The sequence below is a fragment of the Enhydra lutris genome, unplaced genomic scaffold (assembly GCF_002288905.1).
Source record: "Enhydra lutris kenyoni isolate GAN:26980312 unplaced genomic scaffold, ASM228890v2 scaffoldscaffold7, whole genome shotgun sequence".
In the NCBI taxonomy this organism is placed as follows: domain Eukaryota; kingdom Metazoa; phylum Chordata; class Mammalia; order Carnivora; family Mustelidae; genus Enhydra; species Enhydra lutris.
Genome location: NW_019154091.1, coordinates 70,682 through 94,234, shown reverse-complemented (window position 1 = coordinate 94,234; position 23,553 = coordinate 70,682). Strand labels below are relative to the sequence as shown.

Below are 23,553 nucleotides of genomic sequence, written 5' to 3'. Positions count from 1 at the left end.
AAATTTGATTTTCTAAAAATTTCTGGGGTCTGCCTCTTCCTAGCCATTTGACTTTGGAGAACTCCTTTAGCTTCCTTTTTCTCAGTTGTGAAATTTATAAGACTAATACCTCATGTTTTTTGGAGACTTACATGTAAAAAACCTTGCACGGTGCCTGAAAAATAGTATGTATTTTATAAATATCACCACATATCCTGACTACTTTTTAGAATCTGGCCCTTATTTTATTTTGTAAAATGTACAGAAGATCTTTGGGAAGACAAACAAATATTCTCAAGAATGATGGTGAAATGATTGAGTAATGAATCTCTGAAATTCTGAACATAACTGTCGTCTTTCAAAAGGGGTAAGATTAACAAGCAGTCAGGTTTCTCCAAGGAGACAGTCCTGATTGTAGCAGTTAGAAGGCTCCTTAGCCTTTGGTCATACGTTTGTATAGTTGTTTTTAAAAGTAATTTAAAAATCTTGGTAGTAAGTCACTGCATTGATACAAGTCTGTCTTCAAGAATAATAGAACTGTGTGGGTTGTTTTGTAGGGCCTGGATGTTTTGGAAATTATGAGAAATATTCATATATTTGTGTCTCGGTACCTCTACAATCTCAACAATCAGGTGAGTAGGTTTTAGAATTCTTTTTAAATGTGGGTGGATGTATAGTAGGAAGGCTGAGTGGCAAAGAACTGATTCTCATTAGTGAAAACTAGTGAAATAAAGCAGAAAATAATTGTTTAGAGATCATCTTCTTATTCCTTTGCATTGATTACATTATCTTCTTGAATGACTTTCCAATTAAATTATCTCTAATGAAATAGATTGTAAAATTTTCTTTGTGTAACTGGCCAGTGTTTGCGATGGATTGTGTTGTTACTTAGCATAAGTTTGTTTCATTGCAGATTTTTATTGAACGAACAAGCAATAACAAACATTTGAACACTATTAATATTCGGCATATTGCTAATTCAATTCGAACACATGGCACAGGAATCATGAATACAACAGTAAGAAACTTTGTTGGGGGTTGGGTGGGTAATAGACTCCTATTTAATTTGGTGGTTTGGCAAATAGCTTTCTCATAGAATATTCTGGTAAACATACACTGCTGCCTATTTATATTCTACCTGAATTTCCATTCTTCTGGTTGGTGTAATTAAAATGTCTGGGGGCACCTGGCTGGCTTAGTTGGTGGAACATGCAACTCTTGATCTTGGTGTTGTGAGTTTGAGCTCCATGTTGGCTGTAGAGATTACTTAAAAATAAAATCTTAAAAAAATATCTGGCACTAAAATTGTGTTGGATGTGATGGAAGCTCAGTGGTACAAAAGGCATTTTTTAGTATCTTACCCTCTCAGGATCATCATTATAAATAGCATTGGAGATTTGAACACATTGACATAAATATATGTATCTTTGTGGATTGTCTGATATTCTTTGAAAGTTGCTTTTGCAAATGAATCATTGATAGCATTTTATTTAATATCAGTCATGCTCTTTTTTGGGGGGCTTACTAATTATTTAAAAGTAGAAATTTACTAAAAAGACTTTGAATCTTAGAAGTTGGCATCATCACTTGAGAGAATCTCTTGAATTTGTATGCTATTTTTTCTTCTGTGTACAAGAAAAGTCTTCGAATTTACCAAGTTTTCAGGGTACACTTAATTTCTCCTTGAAGAAGGCTATGAATGCTTAAATACTAAAATATTATTAAGCATGTTTGAAAGTAAGGGAATAGGGAGGAGTTATGTAACTGGAAATTACATAGGGGTCATTTTATTATTCTGTGGGGGAGCCATTAAAGTATTTGAGCTGATAGGAGATGTGATTGGAGTTCTGTTTTAGTGGTTACCAATATAGAAATGAGACGGAGTATATAATTTAAAATAAGAAGTCATCCAGGTAGAGGTCATGTCTGAACTTTTCCGGATAAGTAAACTTTTCTTTGACCTCATCTGTCAGATACTCATTCGTGTACTAGATATAATTATGTGTGTATTTTATCTGTCTGAGGCACTGTGCTGGGCACTAGGGTGAGAAAAACAGTTCCTGCTCTCATGGCAGTTACACTCTAGCATGGGGTATAGTCATTAATCGTTGGTCACACTAATGAATGTACGTTCCTGATGTCTGGTGATAACTAAGTGAGTATAAAGAGACAAGATCAGAGACTGTACCCATTATTAAGAGTGGGAAGGATAAAGAAGAGACTATTTCTACTAATATGAATAGTAATAAGGAGATCAAGAAAAAGCAGTGTTTGAGGATCATAGGGAAGGGAGGGAAAAATGAAACGAGATGAAATCAGAGAGGGAGACAAACGATAAGAGACTCTTTTTAAAAAATTTGTTTATTTGACAAAGTAGGAGAGAGAGACAGTGAGAGAGAGAACACAAGCGGTGGGGGGTGGGTGGGTGGGTGAGGGAGAAGCAGACACTCCCCACTGAGCAGGGAGCCAGGACCCTGGGATCATGACCTGAGCTGAAGGCAGGTGCTTAAAAGACTGAGCCACCCAGGCACCCTCTTAATCATAGGAAACAAACTGAGGGGTTGCTGAAAGAAAGGGAGGTGGTGGGGGAATGGGGTACCTGGGTGATGGACATTAAGGAGGGAATGTGATGTAATGAGCACTGGGTATTATATTAAGACTGATGAATCACTGAACTCCACCCCTGAAACTAATAATACACTATATATTAATTAATTGAACTTAAATAAAAAATAATAAATAAAAAGAAAGAGCAGTGTTTAAGCCACAAGAAAGGTTACAAGAAAGCACCTATTTCTAAAACTGGGTAAATGAAGACTATGGCATATATTTGCCAAAACAGTAGGCTGGAGGAGGGTGGAGGAGATGAAAATTAATACAGGACTTCCATCTCTAGGTCAGAAGTAATCCTATGTTATGGCTTTAATTTCAGCTGAAATTCAACCTTTTCAGGATTTTCTGAGTCTAGGTCAGGGCTTTTTATTATTCAATCTCAAAGTACTGGAACTTCTCATTGTATGAATTATGTAGTAGATACTTAATAATTTATTTAACATATACTTGCTTAAAATGTCTGTCACTCCTGCTAGTATATAGACTTCATGATGACAAGCACCATGTCTAGCATGAGAGCAGAGAGACGGTGCTGTGCACACAGAGGTGCTCAGAATATTCCTGGGTAAATAATTGAAAGTCTTCCTTCAGAAAAGTTCAAAGAGCACCGTGTTTCTTATCATTCTAGACATGTAGATTAGTAATAAGTAGTCTTGCAGATGGAGGAACAGAAACTTCTGATTGTGGTTGATGACTTAAAAACCAAAGTGTTGAATCTGAGTTTTTGATTCTTACTATAACTCTTATTTCTGGTAGGAAAATATTTTCCTTTTTTTCCCCCTTTTGTGTAGTTAAAATATTTAAGGGGAGCTTATAGAAAGTTTTGTAAACTTGGGCAATAAAAAAACTTTATTTTTTATTTCCAGTGTGAATTAGACTTTGTAAATATTAGACTATGAAAACTCATATAGTGTTATAGATAACAGTTATTCAGTCACATTGATTTGAGATTAATTTTTATATTAACTTTGCCCAATTTCTTGTATTTCAATTTTATAGGTTAATTTCACCTACCAATTTTTGAAAAAGAAGTTCTATATATTCAGCCAATTTATGTATGATGAACATATCAAATCTCGGTTGATTAAAGATATTCGGTTTTTCAGGGAAATCAAGGACCAAAATGATCACAAGGTATTTTCACATATTCTTTTTAAGGTAGTTTGATTCAACCATTGAGTATATAGCGGATGTTTATGCTGAAGTTCATTATGATACTCTGTAGTGGGGTTTTCATTTTTTTCAATTATTTTTTCACAATAATGTCTCCGAGATATGGTCTCCCCAGTTTCTTGTATTACCCCTTATAATTTCTTACTTTTTGCATTCTCTGTAGGCTACAGTGTAAGGATCAGTGTAACCAGGTGTTACTTTATTTTAAATAACGCAGAAGCAAAACATACTTTGAAACATTTAAACAACATAGAGTGCATAAACTGATCTCCCTCATTTCTCTTTCTCCCACTTTCATTCTCTGGAGGCAGTTACTGTTAATATTGTGATGTGATGCTTCTAGATGTCTGTGTGATAAACATAGCTATTTGCCCCTACATGTACTACTTTTTTTCCTAAAAAAATGGTGTAATACTACACAGATTATTTTGCAATATGCTTATCATAGTTCTTTACATATAGATCTGTCTCATTCTTTTTAACAGTTGATAGTAAAGATGTATACCATAACTTACTTAATCTTCCCCAACTGACAAATATTTAGGTTTTTCTTATTTTTTAGTGTTATTAACAGTGCTGCAGGTAACATCCTTACATATTTATCTCAGTGTATTTGGAGACTATTAAAATTCTGAAAGGTAAATTGATGGAAGAGAAATTTCTAGGGCATATAATATGAATATTTAAAATTCTGATACATGTTGCTACATACTCTAAAAACACTGTACCAGTTGATATTCCCATCTATAATTTATAAGAATGCTGTTTCCCCTTTATCCTCTGGGCTGAGTTTTCTAATAATGAAGAAAAATCTGAGTGGTACTAGTATAGATGCATGTAGCCATGCAGATAGAGAACCAACATGCTTATTAGATGAGTTTTATATTTGATTTGCCACATATGGAACTATTTTAATTACTCTTAAGCATTATCTAATTGCAACCTTCTAGTAAACTAGTTAGTAGTTCTCATCAGTGTCAAAGCAGTGAAATATTACTTTCTAGTAAAATAACTAATAAAATTACAGATTACAGTTATCAGTGGAGAATTTAATTGTCTCCTTTTTATTGGAATAAATTCCTAGTATTCAGAGAAATTATCATTCTGTTTGTAAGAATTGTGTCCATTTGTTATTAGTATAAAATGAGTAATTTCCTAACTTTTAATCAGCTAAGACTTGAAAAATCTTTTTTTTTATTGGTGATGGCAACTAGCTATTTTAGCTTAGCTAATGTGTATTATTTGGGAAGGAGTGTATTTATATATATATTACCTCTTCAGCCCACAGGAACTTGGTTGGACATCTCTGAAGAAATGTTTCTAAGGGGAATTGGTTTCTTTTGACTAATAGAGTAGTTGGATGTTGGGAGACTAATAATGGTGGTGGAAAACTTAAATTTGGTGACTTTAGTAATAATTATTTTCCTTAGCTAGTGGCAAAAAGAAGTTTAATTTATATTGACCTTGGATATTGGTAGTTTTTATGCTATAAATCTTTTGTCATTAGATTTGAGTGATTTTTTTTTAAAGCACAGTGGAAATAAAAAATTAGAAGCAAGTGGTATTAGCATGGTTGATTTTAGTGGTTGAATTTATAGGTAATTTATGCTTTAGGGGTCTTTATTAATAAAGGTAATCTTTAAATTATCTCTTTAGTATCCTTTTGAAAGAGCAGAAAAATTCAATCGAGGCATCAGAAAACTTGGAATTACCCCAGAGGGACAAAGCTACCTTGATCAGTTCAGGCAACTCATCAGCCAGATTGGTAAGTTATTATAAAAGAGTTGGGAAATAAAATACAAATTCCAAGAATTTTTTTGCTTAAATATCTCATACAAATAATCAACTTAATATATGAGTGCCTGAGATCAATTTTATCCCACTAGAGTGATGTTCTTACCAGAAGTTTTTCAAGTATGATTAGACTGTTGGTACAGAAATAATTGATAGACTGTGGACTAATATATGTTGAATAAAATCTCTTCAATTAAATTAAAAATATATTTAACTTATCTCAAATATCATGCTCATAATAGTCAGCCGGTAACTGTTTATTAGGTACTTAACCTTGTTCATTGGCACTGCTTTGGGCTTTAAAAACTTGTTCCCTGGGTGCCTTGGTGGCTCAGTTGGTTAAGCAGCTGCCTTCAGCTCAGGTCATGATCCTAGTGTCCTGGGATCAAGTCCTGCATTGGGTCTCCTTGCTTAGTGGGGGGCCTGCTTCTCCCTCTCCTTCTGCCTGCTCCCCCTGCTTGTGCTCTCTCTCTCTCTATCTCTGTCAAATAAATAACTAAAATCTTAAAAAAAAAAAAAAAAAAAGAAAAGAAAAATTGGTTCCCTGAAGTTATAGCCTAAGTGCAAAGGTATAAAATAATTTATATAGAAAGTTAATTAATATAAGTAAGTCACATTACTTATGGATCAGTTTAATTAAAGATGAAATATTAAATATTATAATTTTCTGTGTTACATCCTTTCATATGTGTATATAATTTGAGCTGTCCTGCCTCACAGGTAGAACGTGTCTTTCTGAAATGTGTTACATTATATTTAAAAGCAGGAACTACATTTAGTAATCAGAGATTAACAAAACTATACTTATTTGAGCTTTCCACACACATTATCTCTGGTAATGTCCTCACAAAAACCCTAAGTGAGAGGCATGTAATCATCATTTTAAAGATGAAAAAAGAGAAGCTCAGAGAAATAGTGTTGCTTGGACTTAAGCCGGGTTTTTTTTTAGCTTAAATCCAAAGGTGTTTAATATTCTTCACAGTTACAGATTTCAAGCAGTTGGTGAATTCTTATTGACAACAGTTTGGTAAAATCGTGCTCTTATAGATGCCGAAAATAGAGATAGCCTTCGTTCTCACAGGGCTTTAAATTTACTGGTGGGGAAGATACTGGAAAGATTTAGTTCTGGAGTGAAATCACTGAAAACTAGCTTAAATTTTATAATTTAATTGGTTTACATAGTAGACATTTCTATTATATATTAGTACAAGAACTTAGAGAATTTAACATTTGTAGTTTTTTAAATTTTAAACAATTTAATAATGAGGTATTATTCCACAAGTACAGTTTTCTTCATAGAGACATTTGATGTCATATTAGATTGTAAACTTCTGGAGCAATAGATCTTAATGCTTTTTGAGAATCTGATGAAAACTCTGATTTGGTTTCCTCCAGAACCATGTACTATGCATACAGTTTTGCATGTTATTATACCAGAGTTCAGGTGCTTAAAGTTAGAGTCCATGGGCCTCAGATGAAGAGCTGTTTTTCTAAAGCATTGTTGCTTAAAACTTCATTTACTTGCATACCAATGTCAGAGGTTTTTTCCCACATGTGAGTACTGCTTGCATTATTATTTAGTTAATATTTTTATATTTTTTAAGGTATAATTTTTTCTTATGAAATAGTCCTTAAATTATGAGCTTACTATGCTAGTCATTTTCCCACAGTACACATCAAAATAATTCCCCCCAACTCACAAAAAATAGTGTCACCTCAGTTGCCACCAGGATGCATTCAACGTATCGTGAATATTATCCTTTTCAGTTTGTTCTGGGGTTTCGTGAATATTATCCTTTTCACTTTGTTCCAGGGTTTTATTCTTTATTCTCTTCTTAGAAAATATAAATTCTTCTTCTTAGAAATTCTTCTCTTCTTAGAAAATATAAATTCTTGTAATATAATATATAATTATATAAGTATAGTATAAATAGAAATAGAAATGCTTGTAAAGCATAGTGATGTGTTTTTGAGTCTGTTATATATCTTGAGTCTGTTAAATATCTTGAGAAAAAGAGTAAGAAATCTCAGAGTTGGGAGCAAAAGGAAAAGTCACTTAGTCTAATAACCTGCCTGCTGACATAATCACCCCACCACTAACATTTATTGAGCACTTACTGTGTGCCAAAGTGTTCTGAGTGCTCTCACAATGCTATTGGCATTCTACACATTCATTCTACAGGTATTTATTGAGGACAACAAATGTTTCTAGGTACTTGTGATATATATGGCACTGAACAAAATTTCTGCCCTATAGAACTTAAACAGATGAGATTTATGATTTTCTTAATAACATTTTCTTTTCTCTGGTTTTATTATAAAAACACAGTATATAATACACCTAACATACAAAAAAATGTGTTAATTGACTATGTCACTAATTAAAGCTTTTGGTTAATTGTAGGCTATTAGTAGTTAAATTTAGGGGAGTCAGAAGTTAAATGCAGATTTTCAACTATGCAGGGATGGGGGTTTGGCGCCCCTAACTCCCATGTTGTCCAAGGGTCAACTGTACTAGTGAATTCCTACCATGTGCCAGGATATGTTGGCTCTAGGGATGGAGCAGTAAGAACAGAAGCTGTGTCATGGATTTTGCATGCCAGTTGGGAGAGACAAAAAAAGATACAGAATGTGTCAGTGTTAAGTGCTGGGTAAGGAGATGTAATGGTTCTGCACAGTGCTGTTCAGTGATGTTCAGGGAAAGCTCTAAGGAGGTGATATTTGAGCAGGGACCTAAATAACATCAGGGAATAAGCCATGTGCATATTCAGGGAAGGAAAGAGCGTATCTGAGAGAGGTGACAGTAAGTGCCAAAGTCCTGAGTCTGTTTAGCATTTTTGGGAAATAAGGGCCAGAATGGAAGGGTTAGTAAAGTCCTGAGTTGTAGGGCAGGACATCAGAACAGCAGCAAGGGGCAAGATCACACAGGGCTTTGTTGACCACATAAGAAATTTGAATTTTATAGAGATGGAAAGCCATTGTAGAGTTTTCAGAAAAGAAAGGATATGTTCCAGCTTAGTTTGAAAAGAACCACCAGCACTGCTGCTATGTAGATAAGAGATTAGGAAGCAGGATGCTAAAGGTAGAAGGAGGGAAGTCAGGGAGTCTTTGCATATTACAGAGGTGTAAGCAAGAGATATGGTGCTTTGGAATAAGGTCATAGCTATGAACGTTCTGAAAGTGGACCTATTATAATTTGCCCATTGATTAGATGTGAAGTATGAAAGAAAGAAAGGAGTCAGGAATGACTTCAGGACATTTTGCCTGAGCAGTTGAAAGGATGGAAATGTCAGTTTCTGAGATAGGGAATATAACAGGGTGATTTTGATTTAAACATATTAAATTAAAAATTCTTCTTAGTCATGTGGGCATAGGCATTGGATCAAAAAACCTGGAGGAGTAGTCCAAGCTTGGAGATGTAATTTGGAAGCATCAAGTAAAGATTTCTTGATATCATTTCCCTTTGCATGTATGGGGGTGGCAAGGGAGGAAAGGGAGAGGGAGGCACTCAATGTGATGAGGAAGAAATTATTGACATAGAAATTTCAAATTATTTGGCTTTTTTTAAAAAAGATTTTATTTATTTATTTATTTGACAGATCACTAGTAGGCAGAGAGGCAGGCAGAGAGAGAAGGAGAAGCGGCTCCCTGCTGAGCAGAGAGAGCCCAATGTGGTGCTCGATCCCAGGATCCCGAGATCATGACCCGAGCCGAAGGCAGAGGCCTAACCCACCAAGCCACCCAGGCGCCCCATTTGTTTTTTTAAAAAGTAGTCAACATTTAATGAATTTGTTCATCAAATGTCATTCACATATAATTTTTGACATAGCTGTGTTTAAGTATATGTATTTATATTTTAGGCACACAAATAATGTTAAGTTTTACTTTTATAGAGTAAGAACTAAAGTAAAACAGACAAGAATCCTTTGGTACTTAAGAGTGGTAAAGCCATGCTGTGAATGACTGTATTCCTGACTTTTGGAGTTTAGAATTATTTGTATAAATATCTGATTTGTATGTGTGTGTCATTTTTAAGGTAATGCTATGGGCTATATACGGATGATAAGATCTGGCGGCCTTCACTGTAGCAGCAATGCCATTAGGTATGGATGCAAACATCACTTTTGCCTTGCTTATGCCATATAAAAATTTTATGTCCTTTAATTTATCTTTATTGTGGATGATATTGTGAAGAAGTTTTTCTTATTGATATATTTTGATTTAAAATATGGGAGAAAACCATTAATTCTACTGGTTAAATTTTTTTCTTGAATTTTAAGACTATAGCAGATCTTGGAAAATCTTTATTTCTCTTAAAGTTATGGTTAACTTATCAGTACAGTTTCTGAATGGTTCTAAAGATTACATGACTTTAAGGATTAAAATTTGGTTATTCATATCTGAAAGTCAATTTTGGAATTAAATTGGTTATATTAATAATATAACTAAAACGGAAAGTTCTTTCCAAATATATGGTTGAAAAATTTAGAGTCTTACAATACCACTTTCATATCTATGTCAGTTGTACATATTTAACTTAATAAAATTATTTCCCAAATTCTTAGATTTGTGCCTGATCTCGAAGATATTGTAAATTTTGAAGAATTAGTGAAAGAAGAAGGTCTTGCAGAAGAAACATTAAAAGCAGCAAGGTACTCTAATTTTGAAATAATCTAAATTTGGAGATTTAAAAAGTATATATATATATATATATATATATGTATATATATATATATATTTTTTTTTTTAAGATTTTATTTATTTATTTGACAGAGATCACAAGCAGCAGAGAGGCAGGTGGGGTGGGGGAAAGCAGGCTCCCCGCTGAGCAGAGAGCCCGGATGCAGGGCTTGATCCCAGGACCCTGAGATCATGACCCAAGCTGAAGGCAGAGGCTTAACCCACTGAACCACTCAGGTGTCCCTAAAAAGTATATTTTTATAATAAAAACATTTTAAAGGGAAGATTAGACGGTAATATACATATGCTTATATTTTTGTGTTTTTATTATACAAGTTATGGTCTCAGTTTATGAGATACAATTTTTTTAAGACTACAGTATTATGAGATTTTTCCAACTTCATTAAAAAGGAATCTTCTAGAACATGGTAATATGGTAGCCTCTAGCCACTGTGGCTATTGAGCACCTGAAATGTGACTAGTCCAAATTGAACTGTCTTGAAGTATAAAGTATATAACTAATTTTGAGGATTTAGTGTTAAAAAAAAAAAAAGGCAAATATCTCATTAATAAAATTTATTTCACTGTTTAACTTTTTTTATATGTGTTTGCCCGCACAGTTCTAGAATACCAGTCCTTCATTTCATGTAATCCTGAGTAGTGTTGTCCAGTACAGTAGCCACTACCACATATAGCTGTTGAACACTTGAAATGGGGCTAATGGGATGAGGGAACTGAATTTAAAATTTTATTTCATTTAAATTTAAATAACTGATGGCTATCTTATTGGACAGTGCAGACCTACACACTTGAGTAGTGAGTTTGGAACTCAATTTAAAAGTTGAGAGAGGCATGTAGAATTGTTAAGAAATTATTTAGAAAACTGTAAATTTCATTATTAATAATTGTAACAGTTTTTTGACTCAGGCAGGAAAGGGCACCCCTGGACAAAGTGGAGACAGTTTGAATCTCAAAAAGAATAATGGCAGGGGTGTCTGGGTGACTTAGTTGAATGTCCAACTCTTGACTCAAGTTATGATCTCAGGGTTGTGGGATCGAGCCCCTTGTCAGGCTCTGAGCTCAGTGGAGAGTCTGTGTAAGATTCTCTCTCTTCCTCTGCTGCTCCCCGACTTGTGCACTTGCATGCTGTCTCTCAAAAAATAAGCTAATAAAAAAATAATGATAGAAATTGATTATAATACATTGTATAAAAAAATCATGAGCCCTAGTGGTAGTAAGAAAGGTGAAGAGCAGAACTTTTTGTAAAAAAGTTCGTTTTTTTACAGAAGAATGCCAGCTAATAGGTGCAGAGGGGATGAGAAAATCTAGGGAGAAGTCATTGTTTTGCAACCACCACTATAATGCTTGAAACCAGATAAAAATCATCAATGAAACAGTGTTGGAGAACAGAGTATTCATTCACTATCAGAAGATTATCCCACAAATTGCTTAATAACCATCCACAAAAGGGAAAACTATCTTTAGAGAGATTGATGTATTGCGCCAAGCGATCAAACATGGCATCACCAGTTAACAAGACACACTGATATTATGGAGTCTCCTGATGAGTGTAATAGCAAGCACCTATGTTGTGTTCTTGCCAGAAAGGTTTACTCTGAATTTATTATGAGGAGACCATCTGAGACATTCAGAGTGTGGGGTATTCTATGAAACACCTGGCCTAGACTCTTAAAAAATATCACATGTCGTAAAGGACAAAAAAAGCCAAGAGACTCTTCTAGATTAAGAAACTAAAGAGACCAGATGACCAAATGCAGTGGCTAATCCTTAGTCATATCTTAGATAGGAAAAAAAAAAAAGAACATTTGGGGGATAATTGGGGAAATTGCAGTTTGTGTACATTAGGTAATACTGTATTTTACTTTGGGATGTAATGATACATTGTGGCTTTGTAAGAAAATGTCTTGGTTTTTAACAGATTCATATTAAGACATTTGTGGGCTTAATGACATGAAATCTGCCAACCTGAAATGTTTGGGGCAAAAGAAAATGTGGCAGATGTTAAATTGTGAATCTAGGTGAGGGGTAAATAGGTGTCTAGTACACTATATTTTAACTTTTCAGTAGGCCTAAAACTTTTTTAAATGAAAAGAAATGGAAAATGTGTGTCCATATTTATGAGAATAAGACCCCAACACAAGATTTGGTTTGAAATAGTCTATTAGATAGCTTAGTTTTTTACCAAATTAAATAAGTCATGTACAGTTAATAATATATTTAAAGTTCTGTGCCCTGAAATTATTAGTTTGTGGCTTGTATGTCAAAGAAGAAAATCAGACTTTTCTCTTATTAAATGATGTCATTCATTTAAAAGTCGATGACCTTTTAAAAATATTTTTGAAGCAGTTGCAAGAGGTCAGAGAGGTGGGATATTGTCTTAAGATCTCTAGGGTACTTACACTGTTGGGAATGCAAGTTGGTACAGCCACTTTGGAAAACAATGTGGAGATTCCTTAAGAAATTAAAAATAGAGCTTCCCTATGACCCTGCAATTGCACTACTGGGTATTTACCCCAAAGATACTGATGTAGTGAAAAGAAGGGCCATCTGTACCCCAATGTTCATAGCAGCAATGGCCACAGTCGCCAAACTGGAAAGAGCCAAGATGCCCTTCAATAGATGAATGGATAAAGAAGATATAGTCCATATACATAATGGAGTATTATGCCTCCATCAGAAAGGATGAATACCCAACTTTTGTGTCAACATGGAGGGGACCGGAGGAGATTATGCTGAGTGAAATAAGTCAAGCAGAGAAAGTCAAGTATCATATGGTTTCACTTACTTGTGGAGCATAAGGAATAACACTGAGGGCATGGGGAGATGGAGAGGAGAAGTGAGTTGGGGGAAATCAAAGAGGGAGACAAAGCATGAGAGACTGTGGACTCTGAGAAACTGAAGGTTTTGGAGGGAAGGGGTTAGGGGTATGGGTGAGCCTGGCGGGTATTAAGGAGGCCACGTATTGCATGGAGCACTGGGTATGGTATATAAACAATGAATTCTGGAACACTGAAAAGAAATTTAAATATATAAATTAATATTACTGAATTCTCATTAAAAAAAAAAAAAAAGATGTGTAGGGTAAAGCTGTCTGGTAATAGCAAGGTCCAGATCCGTACAAAGGAGTGGAAGACTGACATCATGTGAAGGAGAGTGCATGGCAGGTGAAGTCAAGAAGTTGTGGGATTATGATCATGAGTCGATTATCTAAATGGGCAATGAAGCCTTCCAGAATAATGGAGAACAAAAATACTTATCGTAGTCTAAGATAAAGAAAGGGAAGTGGTTTAAATTTTTTTTTTTTAAATTTATTTATTTGACAGACAGAGATCACAAGCAGGCAGAGAAGCAGACAGAGAGAGAGGAGGAAGCAGGCTCCCCACTGAGCAGAGAGCCCGATATGGGGCTCGATTCCAGGACCCTGGGATCATGACCTGAGCCGAAGGCAGAGGCTTTAACCCACTGAGCCACCCAGGTGCCCCAGGGAAGTGGTTTAAAAGGTTAATTAGTAGATGCCTGCTTTCAGGAAGGAGTAGTTAGGTAGTTGGATATAATGGGATCGTTTGAGTCTCAAAGGAGAGATTCCTACCTTTTGGTGGTGGGGGAATAATTTGAAAGTGGTGGTAGGTATAAATGATGGATGAAGGAGAAAAAGCAGCTAATCATTCTGAACGTTAAGTGGGAAGCTAAGTTCTTAAAAAGGGGCCAGGTTCCAGTTGAGGTAGGGAGGTACAGATGAAGCGTTAGTGAAGACAGTTAAAATGAAGAGGAATTTATTTACAATGAAATGGAATTCTATAGGACTTAACTGTGGGAAGAAGAGATACAAAACTATTTAAGTTCTAAGATGCCCTATGTATTTTATTTTGGGGACTAAGTTAATAAGCAATAGCAATCAGCTTTTTTTATATGAAAATGAATTCATTCTGAACTCCAAGGAAACTGACTTAAAAATGTCTTTTATAATGTTTTATACTTTTGAGCATTCTCATCTAAGATGGTAAGAGATGGATTTAAAAAGCCTTACCTTTTCGGGACACCTGGGTGGCGCAGTTGGTTAAATGTCTGATTCTTTTTTTTTTTTTAAGATTTATTTATTTGAGAGAGAGAGAAAGAGTGCACATGCTTGTGTGTGTGGGGGGGAAGAGCAGTGGGAGAGGAAGAGAATCTCAAGCAGACTCCCTGCTGAGCATGGGGCCTGAGGTGTGGAGCTGGATCTCACAGCCCTGAGATACCATGACCTGAGCTGAAATCAAGAATTGGGAGACTTGAGGCATCTGGGTGGTTCAGTTGGTCTGACTCTTGATTTCGGCTCAAGTCTTGATCTCAGGGTTATGAGATTGCATCCCACATGTCAAGCTCTGTGCTGGGTGTGGAGCCTGCTTGAGATTCTCTCGTCCCTCTGTCCCACCTCCCCACCCTCGCGCATTTGTATACGTGCTCTCTCTGTGTCTCTCGCCAGATAGATGGATAGATAGCCAGCCAGCCAGCCATATCTGCTTTTTGAGAAAGGAACCAGTAAATAATGTTTTTTGTATTTTAGGCATTTGGATTCAGTCCTCAGTGATCACACACGAAATTCTGCTGAAGGCACGGAGTATTTCAAAATGCTTGTAGATGTTTTTGCTCCAGAATTTCGAAGGCCAAAGAATATACATCTTCGAAATTTCTACATCATTGTTCCCCCTCTGGTGAGTATTTTTAGTGATTTTTTTTTTTTTTTTTAAGTTAGAAAATAGATCCAGTTTCTTTATAGCAGGAAATGCATATAGACTTTGTTACTTAAATGTGATCTCAGTGAATGCGGCCTAGGAATTTTACTTAACAAGCTATGCAGAATGAAACTTATTTTACAGTTGAGATGGACTTTTGTTGGTAACTGCTGGAAAAATTTAGTGTTATTTAAATTGAGTGTACTCCAGTTTACATATATATACACACACACACACACACACACACACACACACACACAGACACACACACACACACATACATATATACACACACACACACACCGTAATATCTTTGGGCTAATTATACTATGTAATCATTTTAAGTGATGAACGCAGACTAATTTCTAATTGTTAAAATATGTAGTTATTTCTCACACATCTCTTAAAAGTATTACTGTTTAAGGACAAGTTCTTTCTATACAGTAGTAAATACTAACATTTAGATGAAATTTTAAGTGCTGCTTCATAGTATAATAGTGTGCACTGCTCTAATTCTATATAGTTGCCGTCTAAGTACAGCTCAGGTTACTCCAAATCACGTTGTAGAGTTGTTGCAATGGGGAAAATGGAGTCAGGAGATTAGAGCGGCATACTAGCAGTAAGAGTAATGTTTCCCTAAAGATTTCTATAATGAAACTGTTTTTTAAAAAATTTGTAAATGGGTAGCTCTAAAATCTAAATATCACTAGGCAAATGTAGCTTTTGATTACATCTACTTTGATCAAGAGTAATAAATTTTCATATTGCTGCCTGACTTGTTAACATAGTTTCTTACATATTACTATCAGTTTTGTCCTTTGAAAGCAGTCGATGATCTGTGGACAGCTTTTTTCTTTGTAAATGTTCTTTTCTACTGTTTTTTAATATGTTTATTGTTAATGCTCTAGCATAATTGTTAATGCTTTATCATAATTATATGTTGTAACTGTGATGTAGCAAATATTATCTTTTCATCCTAAAATAGTGTCAAACTGGAGGCAACTCTGTCTTGGTTATACTTTTATAACAGTGTATTTAACTTAGGGTGACTTGTCATTGTATTTCCTTAAGCTGAAGGACAGTGTACTGAAACAATAGTAAACAGCAAATGGGGCATTAATGGAAGAGCGGAGTGTTGCAGGACAGCTGTCCGAGTTCCATCAGTGATGGGTGGGTGGACAGCACTACAGGGAAGTACAGGACACAGTTCTTGTGCTTGAGTTTGTCATCTGATTCCAGAAAAAAGACAAACATAAGTGAGCTATCCCAAAAAAAGATTTAAGTAATAGTTGGTAGAGATTTCACAAATCTAATTAATTTCCCAGTGAGTTTTTCAGGCAAAAAAACTGAGACTTGATATTATGTTTCCAGCATAGGCTATTATAGTATCTTTCACAGTGTATCACAATTATTCCTAAACATGTCTCTCTTTACCCTTCTAGAGCTGTGCTATCCATATATAGCCATAAGTGGCTACTTAAATTAATTCAAATTTTATAAAATAAAAAAAATCTAGTTCCCCTGTTTTGCTAGCCATATTTCAAGCACTCAGTGACCATATATGGCTAGTGGCTTAGTGTGTTGGACAATACAGATACACAGTATTTCTGTCATTGATGAGAAAGCTGCTCTAGAGTATGGACTCTTTGATGGTATGCCATTTCCATTTTTTTAAATCATAATTACTTAATTTAGCCTGGAATATAGTAATCTTTAGTAAATCTTTGTTGAATAGATGATAAGGTATTTTGTAGGAGTTGAATTTTTAGGGAAGCATTTTTTGGGGGAATTCATTTATCCAAATGACTACTAATTCTTTTTAACCATAAAGAATATGATAAATAGTATTTTAGAATGAAGTGGCTCCAGCTTTCACTTAAAGTATGACTTTGGACAAATTACTCAGCCTCTTAAACCTCAGTGTCCTCATATATGAGACACCGTGCTTGGGGTACCTGGTGATTGGTGATTAGGGGAGTGCTTGTTAAAGGACTCAAACAAGAGCCATTAAAAGATACTGGTACAGATTGTGATCTCCCGGGAGTCTATTTATATGAGGAAGATGTCTAAAGTCAAAAGGACAGGGACCTAGAAAAGATCCTGTTTATAATTTTTGAAATGTCTGTTTTAAGAACTAAATTCTGAAGATACTTCAGCACAGTTGTTTCTCTAATATATCTTTTCAGACCCTCAACTTTGTAGAGCATTCCATTAGCTGCAAGGAGAAATTGAATAAAAAAAATAAAATTGGAGCTGCTTTTACTGATGATGGCTTTGCCATGGGTAAGCTTAATGGAATTGTTTTTCCATTAATTTTGTGTTCACCTATTATAATGGATTTTTAGAAACATTTGCTTAATAAGACTGTGTGCCCTTTGTAGATTTGTTTTTCCTGAGCAGTGTTTACTCTTTATTTTTTAACTGGGTCATCTGATTAGTAGTACCTGTTTTCCATTATTTTATAACTATCATTCCTTCCCCCTTGGTATTGCTAATCACTTAGTCTGTTAGACCTAATATTTAGACTGTGTCGTTGTGTTGGTTTTAAGAGTTTTCTCATCTTGTGTTGAGTTTCCCTGTAGCTTCCTCAGCTGCTGGCTATTTAGCAATGGAAGTCTTTCCCCAACCTTCCATCCATGTTCTCTCTAAGTGATCTTCATAGCCTGTTTTGTTTTGTTTTTTTCCTTGATTGGCTTATTTTTAGTTCTTTATACTTTTGTATCTTTTTTTTCTTTAAAGGAGTAGAATACAACTTTTGAACTCTTTATAATTTAGCTTTGGTTTTGCTAATCACTTAGGTGTGGCTTACATATTGAAGCTTTTGGATCAGTACCAGGAATTTGACTCACTTCACTGGTTCCAGTCTGTTAGAGAGAAGTACCTGAAGGAGATAAGAGCAGTTGCTAAGCAACAGAATGTGCAGTCAGCTAGTCAAGATGAAAAACTACTACAGACCATGAATCTCACTCAGAAGCGCCTGGATGTCTGTCTACAGGTAGAGGAGAGTAATAGTCAAATCTGCTTGATATCTGAAAAAACAAATCCTAAACCCCCTTTTAAACAAGTGAGATGAATAGTGGTAATTATATTTTTTAAAAAATGGCATTTGGAAGCCATTTGATTCCATATTAAAAATGGATGGGATTACTTCATTGAGTTTCTTTTTCTTTCTTTTTTTAATATTTTATTTGAGAGAAAGAGAGCAGGAGCCAGGGGGAGGGAGGGAGAAACAGACTCCCTGCTGAGCAGGGAGCCTGACCTGGGGGTCTGTGCCAGACCCAGAGACCATGACCTGAGTCGAATGAGCCGCTTAACCAACTGAGCCACCCAGGCGCCCCAGCTCAGTTTCTGTATTTATGATTTACACTAAAGCTCTTTAGAAGTTATATAGGTCTCTAATAATTTTAATATCTTGCTATAATGTTTTTAGCTTTTATTTTACTTTTTTTTAATTTATTTAGGAATTTGAATTGCTCTATTTTTCACTGAGCAGTGCAAGAATTTTCTTCAGAGCAGACAAGACTGCAGCTGAAGAAAACCAAGAAAAGAAAGAGAAAGGTCAGTGAGTGGCTTAAATTTGGAAAGGCAGTAAATCTTTCTTTAATAATAGCCACAAATGTGGTAGTCAGAATCCCAGCTTCCTTTTCTTTTTGGAAAATAAGAAATACCTTAAAAAAAAAAAAAAAAAGTACAGCCTACATGGATAATTTGTGAAACCAACAAGAAATTTACATTGTTTTTACATTTCATTCTGGGGTAACTTTTTATTCATTTTCATCTTTTCTTAATTTAAATAAAATTTAGCAAGTTTAGATTTTCTTTCACCCTTCAACTTGTGTCTGACAAGAAGGAACCGATTAGGAGGAACACTTAAGTGTTTTCTGAAGGCAGAGCTGTTGATAACTAGACACAGACTGAATGAGATGGGACAGGTGACTGAGGAGGTAGTAAAGCACTTGGGGCTCTGTGTGGTTTCGTGGTTCAAGGCCTCCCGCCCTCCACCATAGCCAGAATCAGAGCGCAGTGTAGTCCTGATAACTGATTGTCATATCCATGAACTGGGTCGTTACAGAAAGGATTCTACCCATTGTATTCTTTGTAGGATGATGTAAATTGCTTATTTCATACTTAAGGACTCACATGATACATTTCTCTCAGATAAAAAATTTAGGAACAGTTGTCTTCCCTGAAGAATGGATATTTCTTCTTTTCTGTTCCAGAAATTATTTAACTTAGGTTTTCCTCTTTACTCGGAAGCTCAAAATTAGGTACAGCAACTGAGTTGAGTTTTCATGTTTGCCCTTTTTCCTGTTCTCTTGTATTTCATAAATCAAGGCGTAAAACTTAATATTTCATAAAATGTTTTATTAATCTTATTTTGTTAAATTTTAAAATATGTATATATTTTACACTAAATAGAGGTGATTCTCTTGGGTAGACCATTTATATCATTTAACGTATTCCCTGATAATGTTGCATAAATTAAATATTATGTTAATAATTAGGATATGCAAGCATTTTTGGAGTCTAGACTAAGTAATAATCATGTGCTTGAAAGTGATTTCATGCTGGTACCTGGAAGATGTTCAGTATTTCTTACATGAAAAAAAATATATATATATATTCTGTTTAGGTCATTTTCTAAAGCTAAGGTAAATTGGAAGAATTTGAGTGAGCTTGATTTAAATTTTGAGGAAAGTCAGTTATTGCTTAGGTTCTGCTTAGGTGTTTTCCTGCCAGAAGCTTATCTCCAGCTGAGCTTACTGGGAAGACTCTGCAGGTGGCTTAGATCTTTACTTTCAGGCCTCAGGCATTAAGACAAACCTTTCCGTCTCAGTGGAACTCCTTGCTTTGGACTATTTTTAATGAACTCTGTGATCCTGGTTGATGCATTTCACCCGTATGTTTGGGTTCTTCTGTTTTAGGACTCTATCTTAGCTAAAGTTGCTCAGATGTGTACTCAGAGTTGCAGGAGACATGAGATAGTTTTCCTCTGTTAATGAAGTATATGCATGTGACATTATGCACAAAAAAACCCAGGAGTTCATTTTATATAATTATTGTAAAAACCTGCTTTAAAAAATAAGCTATAAACCCAAATGGAAAGTTATTTATTCTGGACAATTTTTTTTTATTATTTACTTATTTGACAGACAGATATCACAAGTAGGCAGAGAGGCAGGCAGAGAGAGAGAGAGGAGGAGGAAGTAGGCTCCCCGCTGAGCAGAGAGCCCAATGCAGGGCCTGATCCCAGGACCCTGGGATCATGACCTGAGCCAAAGGCAGAGGCTTTACACTGAGCCACCCAGGCGCCCCTATTCTGGACAATTTTATATGTGAATTTGCAGCAGTGTTTCTATCAGTAACAGCAGTGCACTGTAACAGTGATTTGTTGGCCTGACTGGGTGAACCAGCCAAGAGGCAGCATGCCTTCAGATGTGTGTGACTCCACCCCAGAGGCAGTTGTGATTTCTCACAATTCTGTACCCTTAGTAAGTACTGGTCAGAACATTACATTTGCAATAGTTACCTTAGATTTCTAAAAAATTAAGGTAAATAACTCAATATACTTTAGGGAACTACTATCAGGGAACTATTTGGTAGGTGCCCATTTTCTTAATTTTGAAATTTAGCAATGCAGTCCTTCTCAATTTTACTTAATTCATTTAAAAAAAATAAACATAAATCTGTCCGTTGTTATTTTTATCCATGCTTCCAGAAGAGACAAAAACAAGCAATGGAGACCTGTCCGAGAGCACTGTGTCTGCAGATCCTGTTGTCAAATGATATTGATGGTATGTGTTGCCCGTCTGAGATCATCAGGATCGTGTCAGTACTATTACGGGTGAAATGATGTTAATGAGTTAATGAAGAAGTGTTTCTTGGGCCACATCTCTGGTAATCGGTGGATGTTGCAACTCTTTAAAGCAGTTCTCCAAAGTTAAGTCTATTCTTCTTCCAAAGGCTCTCTTTACATTTCACAAGTGGAGAATGAGGTTTTAAATGCGATTTTTGCCTGGACTTTAGGCTGGCAGATGTGCCTGTGGAGAGTTATCTGAAGTGAAGCCATGGAAGGGCCACTCTGCATTCCTGAACGGCTGCCTCAGATCTCTTGTAATCTGTGTGAGGGTTTTTCATTTGTATTTGCATAGGTCTTGGATCAATTTTTGTCTTAGTAATTGGAAATTCAATGCATACACTATGTACAGCCAGCAAATACATGTTTAAACAAAATGAATGAAGTCTGAAATTTATGAAGCATACATACCAATATTCTTACAGCTGGAATATTTGAAGATGGTTTTGATAATAGAGGTGAGGCACAAGTATGTTATGTACCTTCAGAGTACAGTGTAAAGTTGATTCATTGTTAATTTCATGTGACTTACAAGAGCTGTTATTGTTTTGATAAGACATTTTATAACTAGTTTACATTGCTTTGAGAACAGGTAACCTCCAACAACTGCTTTAAATGGAAGATTTACTTAATACTCAAAATGAAAGAAAATTCAGAGAAAGCCATAGAGTCCTGCTTGAAGCTTCAATTTTGGTTGAAGGCGCTACATATGATATCAGAGAGAATTATATGGATTTTTATTTCTACATCCAAACTCAGGTTTCTTCTACATTAGGTTGAATTGAAATCTTGGTGATGGTTTGGGCAGACTTTTTCTTTAAACCAAGCATAATCTAAGACACCAGATTAAGCACTGTGCAGGCTTTTAAAAAATTACCACTGTGATAATAAAGTTCTAATAAATTAAATCATTTACTGATTTAAAAAGTACAGTAAGATTTTGAATAAATTTAGTTCCTGGCAGGCTACTAGCTTTATTTTTGTAAAGATTACGTCAGTTAATAATTATATGGTTAATCATGACCTATAATCTTTTAATATGATACAGTGATACTTTTAGAATGGAAACAAAGTACACGTAATACATCATTTGGGAAAACTTGATTTTTCCATTGCACTTGCCTGTTAAGCATTTCTTCGGGTATATCCTGCAAGATTCTAGCATTTGATTTCCAGCTTTTGGAATAGGTGTACAGTGCCCTATCTGTATTAATTGGTTACTGGCAGGATAGCTTTCCCAGCCCAAGATAAACACTTTCACTGTTCTGAGTCAGAAGAAACAGAATAGGTAGGAAATGTTTTTTGTTTATTATGTAAACATGACTTAACAGAATTCTGTACAATGGATGGATTAAAGGCATTTAATATTTCTAATTCATACTAACTGTAGAAATGGCCCTAAAGCATGCTGCATAATTAGTAATTTATATTTTCATTATTATAAATGTTTATATTAATGATCTTGCTTTGATTGCATCAAATTCGTCACCATTTCATAGCAACGATATTGTTCTTTGTTTTTTTTTCTCTGACTTCCCTAAAATAATCTCCTTTAATATGGATAGAAATTGCCATTGGAAGAGAATCCAGTGTCTGTATTCATTATCCCCACATATCAGTTATTTTCGATTTTATGAATACCATATAGAGTTCATATGCTAACTCCATGGATATGTACAATTAAGAAGAAAATGATAGATAATTATTTTGCCATTCACTCAAAATAATGTCACTGCAGTCTGCATAAGTTACACATATTTGAAATAAAATCTCTGGAAAGATTAAGCATACTTAAATGTTATTTAAGTGCAGAGCAATAGGGCTTGAGTGTTTCACACCAGTCAATCCACACATTTAGATGATGGTTTTCTTTGCTAACATATTATTGTTAAATATTGTTTTCAGACATATTGTAATTTAAAATTAGTTTGAACATTTGTTGTAAATTCACAAAAAAATTCAATATTCAAATCCTCAGGAATTAAGGACTAACCATAACTTTGTCAGTTCTAATTAAGTTTTGTAAAGGATGGCAAGTTTGTTACCTCACTTGAGTGGGGCTTCCCCCTCCCCTAATTCTAAGAAAATATGTATAATAAAACATTAATAAATACAATTTCAAAAATTTACTTCCCCTGGATGTTTATGTTCAAAATTGAATGTCTTATACCAGTACTTCTTAACATTAACCTTTTTGGAGTTCCCTTTAATAAAATATAGGGAATCTATTTCTAAAAAAAATCCTTGCATGTACATAGCCAGAAATTTCAAGTATAAAATTGGTATTGGTTCCTCTTCGTGTATCCCAGGTGAAGAACTCATACTTTCCTTTGTACATTTTTGATTCTTCTGGTGCTTGCTATTTTCAAATAAAAAGAACCCATATGAATGTTTAATCTTAAATCCTTATCCTGGGAAGGGATCCTTGGTTTACAGTGTTTAATGTTAGAAATAACTAGTGCCATTTGCAAAACATGAGTTGAATTGAAATGGCAATAATAAATGGGAGCCTTTTAAATATTATACTGGAGATAGGAGACACAAGCCTTTTAAATACGGTTGACCCTTGAACAGTCTGGGTTTAAACTGTGTGGGTCTGCTTACATGCAGTTTTCAAAAATAAATACAGTATAGTATGATAAATGTGTATTCTCTTCCTTAATATTTTAATAGCATTTTCTCTAGCTTACTTTATTGTATGAACATAGGATGTGATACAGATAA

At 35.0% G+C, this 23,553-nt stretch overlaps 1 protein-coding gene across 3 annotated transcripts in view; it reads left to right on the top strand.

Moving 5' to 3' along the window:
• The window catches only part of LOC111142136 (WASH complex subunit 4), a 60,879-nt gene extending 39,141 nt beyond the window's left edge, over positions 1–21,738 (top strand). The window contains exons 23-33 of one of the 3 annotated variants that reach the window (XM_022495116.1): positions 537–611; positions 893–997; positions 3,592–3,726; positions 5,422–5,530; positions 9,596–9,662; positions 10,125–10,211; positions 14,804–14,951; positions 17,159–17,255; positions 17,771–17,967; positions 18,434–18,530; positions 20,692–21,738. In XM_022495116.1, coding sequence (XP_022350824.1) covers positions 537–611; positions 893–997; positions 3,592–3,726; positions 5,422–5,530; positions 9,596–9,662; positions 10,125–10,211; positions 14,804–14,951; positions 17,159–17,255; positions 17,771–17,967; positions 18,434–18,530; positions 20,692–20,759 — 1,185 coding nt within the window. In that variant the 3' untranslated portion in view covers positions 20,760–21,738. The remainder of the gene's footprint in view (positions 1–536; positions 612–892; positions 998–3,591; positions 3,727–5,421; positions 5,531–9,595; positions 9,663–10,124; positions 10,212–14,803; positions 14,952–17,158; positions 17,256–17,770; positions 17,968–18,433; positions 18,531–20,691) is intronic. The other 2 variants (XM_022495117.1, XM_022495118.1) reach the window with 2 other exon arrangements.
• Positions 21,739–23,553: the final 1,815 nt, after the last annotated feature.